Source organism: Euprymna scolopes, chromosome 41 (assembly GCF_053919585.1).
Source record: "Euprymna scolopes isolate OS-2025 chromosome 41, ASM5391958v1, whole genome shotgun sequence".
Lineage (NCBI taxonomy): Eukaryota > Metazoa > Mollusca > Cephalopoda > Sepiida > Sepiolidae > Euprymna > Euprymna scolopes.
In genome coordinates, this window is record NC_136522.1 from 27,990,198 (window position 1) to 27,994,887 (window position 4,690).

At 34.8% G+C, this 4,690-nt stretch overlaps 1 protein-coding gene across 1 annotated transcript; it reads right to left on the reverse strand.

Moving 5' to 3' along the window:
- Positions 1-1,466: 1,466 nt before the first annotated feature.
- Positions 1,467-1,925, reverse strand: LOC145266448 (uncharacterized). The gene has a single exon (XM_080122124.1). The coding sequence runs from the start codon at positions 1,923-1,925 to the stop codon at positions 1,467-1,469; it is 459 nt and encodes a 152-aa protein (XP_079978250.1).
- Between the last annotated feature and the right edge of the window lie 2,765 nt (positions 1,926-4,690).

Consider the following 4,690-nt stretch of genomic DNA (forward strand, 5'->3'; position numbering starts at 1 on the left):
TCTGGCACCCATCGCCAAATCGAACGAATTTTTCATTTTAGTTTTTATCCATTGGTTATTGTTATTTATTAGAACTGATTTTCTACATTTTTTAATGATGTTGATTTCTTCTGAGGATATATCAGTGTATGCCTCGGTAAATTCTAGGGCAATGTTAAAAGTTCTTCGGATATCTAGGGATAAAAGTCTATGATGTCAAACTGTATGAACTTTGTTTTCTATATTTTTAAACCAGGTAATTGCTTCGGTAGTATTCGCCCACTGGTTTAGTTCTAGGTCCTGTTTGATTTGTTTGTTTACTCTAGAAAGTATAGTTTTTCTGGTTTAGGCGGGTGCTGGGATTATTATTAAAGTCCCATTTGACTAACAATAACAATAGAAAACAAACAAATAAATAAATTAAACAAACATGAATATACATAAACGATCACACATATATGTATATATGTATATATATGTATATATATGTGCTTGTATGTGTGTACACATAGGTATATATATATATATATATATATATATATATATATATATATATAAAAGGAAGGAAAACGTCTACCTTAAACCACTAACCTAGTTCTAAAACAGGTCCTTTGTTCGATAAAATGCATGCCCATTGGCTGATAGGAAGGGGCGCGGTGGATACTAGAAAGCTGATTGGCTAACTAGAAATCCTCAACATATATAAAAACAAGAAGCAACCACAGAATTCGCGCATAAGCCTGACGAATCCTATAGTGAATGAAACGCAGAATATTCAGTGTAGCTTAATCGCCATATACATTTTATAAATTACTAACTAGCTCTACCTACGTATTGAGCACTTTTGAAGTAAATACTTAAAGTTTATGCATAAATCTATACTTTCGTCTATTAAATTTATGTGAGTAAATGAAGTAGTTATATATATATATATATATATATTATATATATATATATATATACACATATATATATATATATATATATATATATATATATATCGCCAGTAAGATTCTGTTTCGGGAGACGATGGTGTAGCTCTTTGTCTATCTGCACCGCCGATATGGCTATACAGTCCAACTTTGGAGTGCCAGCCCCTGCTACACTTGATGCAGATGAAGGTAGATGACAGCTGCTTCTGCTTGAATCCTTCACTGCAATTGATTCCTCATGCAAAGCTTCTGCATTGAACATGCCCTGTTGTACTGCCAGTTGCCAAACAGGGCAATTATCAGCCAAGCTTTTCCATGAGCGGAGCGTGATGTCGCATTGCTTCATGCCCCTCTTGCAAACATCTAGAAGCGTAGTTTGGGGCACCCTTTGTTTCTTCTGCACTTAGTTATCTCACCATAGAGAAGAGCTTTAGGGATGCGTTCCACGACCATCCTTGTGATATGCCCAACTATCGCAGCCGTCTTTTGGAGAATATTGCATGCTGCACATGTTGGCTCATCTTTAGGATGCGATTCAGGCATCTCATATGGAAGCTATTCAGTTGCTTCTGATGCTTTGCGTAGGTGGTCTAGGTCACTGCTATAAAGAAGGGTAATGAGCACGCAAGCTTGGTAGACATGCAATGTGGTTCTCTTACTAAGCGTAGAGTTGTTCCACAATCGCTGACTTAGTTTGGACATGACTCCTACTGCTTTTGCTATCCTGGTGTTGATCTCAGAATGGATGCAGAGTGAACTGGAGATCGTAGATCCAAAATAGGTGAAGTCCGTAACAGCATCCAGGCTGTATTTGTTGATGGAGGCGCCTTCAACGCACTCTGTTCCCTGTGCCATTACTTTTGTTTTCTTCAGGCTGATAGCCAATCCAAACCTCTTACAGGCGTGGAATAGGCGATTCATAAGCTGCTGAAGTTCGTCTTCAGTGTGTGATGAGGCTGCGTCATCAGCGAAGAGCACCTCACAGACAAATGTCTGTGATTTTAGTCTTGGCATGGAGATGGTCCATGCTAAAAAGTCTGCAGTCCTTAAAGGTATATTTGAGGAGCATGAAGAAGAAGATGCCGTAGAGTGTACATGCAATGACTCAGTTCTGTTTAACTTCAGTGCTGAATGGGAAAGCTTCAAAAGTATACGTCATGTCACTGTGACTGCGAACAGTGGAAACCACTATTCTGAACCACAATTACATTACAAATCCACAGAACTCCCACTGCCTTAGCACAACTCTCGCATAGTTGCACTCAAGTTATTTTCATTTAGAAAATCATTAGCACAAATAACATTAAATATACACGTTGTCAGCAACTATCATGCTTATCATTCCAAACAAACAAAAAAAATTAAACATTTGATCTCAAAACTCATAATATTAAAAATAACACAGTGAAAATATAGACAAACATTCCACCCAAGTGTCTACATTCCAATCATAGTAAAAAAAAAATACATAGACAAAACTATTTTTTAAAAAATCACGATGATTTCTACATAAATAATATAATTGATAGCAAAGTCAAATTTTTATTTTCAATTTTTTTTAAATAAAAAATATGTTCGAATTGACATATTTCTGGATTTTTTAGATGAGGATTGATTATTCATATTATTTGGATTTCTCGCCTATTGTTTCCATCTTTAGTATTATTTTCACAATGTTTGAGTTGATGTAACCTTCGACCTTCCTCAAGTGTATCTTGACGAACTTGGAAGTCTTTTAAACGAGTTTGAGAATCTGCACGGAATTTTGAACGAAACCTTTTATTTAATCCACATGAGTAGCATGCTCTCATTTCGTCAGTTATAACTGGATAGAAGTCATAAGTAATTCGCAATTGTATTTTGATTGTCGCCTGCACTGAGGATTGAACCTTTAACCTCCAGAAGGATGTTACTTCTACAAATGAATTGTACTAAATACTTTATCCACTACTCTTCAGTAAGGCTCTTCTGGAGGTTGAAGGTTCAATCCTTAATATGAGCGACCCTCAAAATACAATTGCGACTTGTTAGGGCTGACGAAACGGAAGCATGCTACCCCCGTGGATCTATTGAAGAGTTTTGTTCAAAATACCGTGCAGATTCCCGAGTTCAACAAGATACTGAATATGAATTATCCACAAGAAGCCATGGCGTAACGCATAAAGTACTAGGTAAATTCAGTTGTAAGTTACACTCTTGTGGATGTTGAAGGTTCAATCTTCAGTGTGAGTAGTACTCAAAATACAATTGCGAATTACTTAAGACTTCTACCTTGTCATGGCTGGCGGAATGAAAGAATGCGTCCCCCCGTGGATTAAATAAAAAGTTCCATTCAAAATTCCATCCAGATTCCTGGGCTCCAGAGAAAGTTTCTCGAATTTAAGAAGATACACCTGAAGAAGGCTGGAGGTTACACCAACCGAAACTTTATAGCAATCAAGATGAGGACAGTAGTCCAAAGAATCCAAAAAATACGAAGCCACAGTTCTTCATCTTTTTTTTTTAAATCATGATTGACCAATTGTCTGTAAGAGGGAGTTAACAGAGTTCTCTTATGTATATATTTTATTTCATTTGTGTTAGGTCTCAGAAATCTATGGATCCGTTCATGGGACAACATTTGATTTCTGTAAGAGACACATAGATAATCGAGAGTTCAATTAAAGTTTTCTCGAACGTTGAGTAAAACAGTGATGAACATTCATATTCTTCATTTGACCATTTTATTATTTCATGGTTTATTTTTATTATTGTCTTTTATTGGCCTTGCTGATTTTCAGGACTTGAATTTATCGGGTCTGGTGGAGTATCCAGCTAAGTGCTGTTAATCTGTTACAACTTTACTAGGAGAAAGTGCACCATTCTTCCTATGAGCCAATATGTAGGCATCCTGGGGGATATTTTTCTGGAAATAAAATAATATATTTTTATCTATATAAATAAAACAGTAGATGCATGTATGTGTGTGTCTGTGTAAAAATATTTAATTGATAAACACTTAAAACACTGGTCACATGACACTGAAATTAACAGGAAATACTAATCATACACCACGGATGGTTTATAATGAGTAAAATCTTTGTTTGGATTGATAAATAACGCATACAGAAATATGTCGGCAAGATGAAATGTAAGATGTTCATTTCAACTTGCTGACACATTTTTATTTTTTTTGTGCATGCGCAAATTCATTCATAACCTGGTTTAATTTTAAATCATTCTTATTTATCTGCAGATAGCTCAAATGGTAGGAAATGTGACTGGAGTGCTAAATGTTTTGGTTTCGATTCTAGCAGATGGCACACAAATCATTTTGTAAACTTTTGAAATCAATACTATATATATATATATATATATATATATATATATATATATATATATATATATAATAGCAAAAGTACCCGTCGTTGACTGGGTTCAAAATCAGCCTACAGATAATGAACTCTGATTTATGAAAGGTTATGAAAAGGAAGGGTTGTAAAAAGATAGCTTCGAATTTGGGGGTATCAAAACCAAAGCAAAATATGATGAAAGTAAAAATAAAATAGATAAACCCCATAATTTATTATACCATACCTGTTCACACTGAAACACTTATCATAATATTCTGTGGATCTATATTAAAAAAACCTTTTTAAACTTTGTGACATATTTCCATTCTATGGAGGTCAGGTGCAAACGAACACCCCACAATTTTATTATACCATATTTATTCAAACTGAAACATAATTATCAAAGTATACTTACGCAGATAGATATGAAAAGTCTTTATTAAAGTT

Bases quoted from the DNA above. Each gene is read 5' to 3' on its own strand.
- LOC145266448 (XM_080122124.1), bottom strand. From the start codon at position 1,925: ATGCCAAGACTAAAATCACAGACATTTGTCTGTGAGGTGCTCTTCGCT.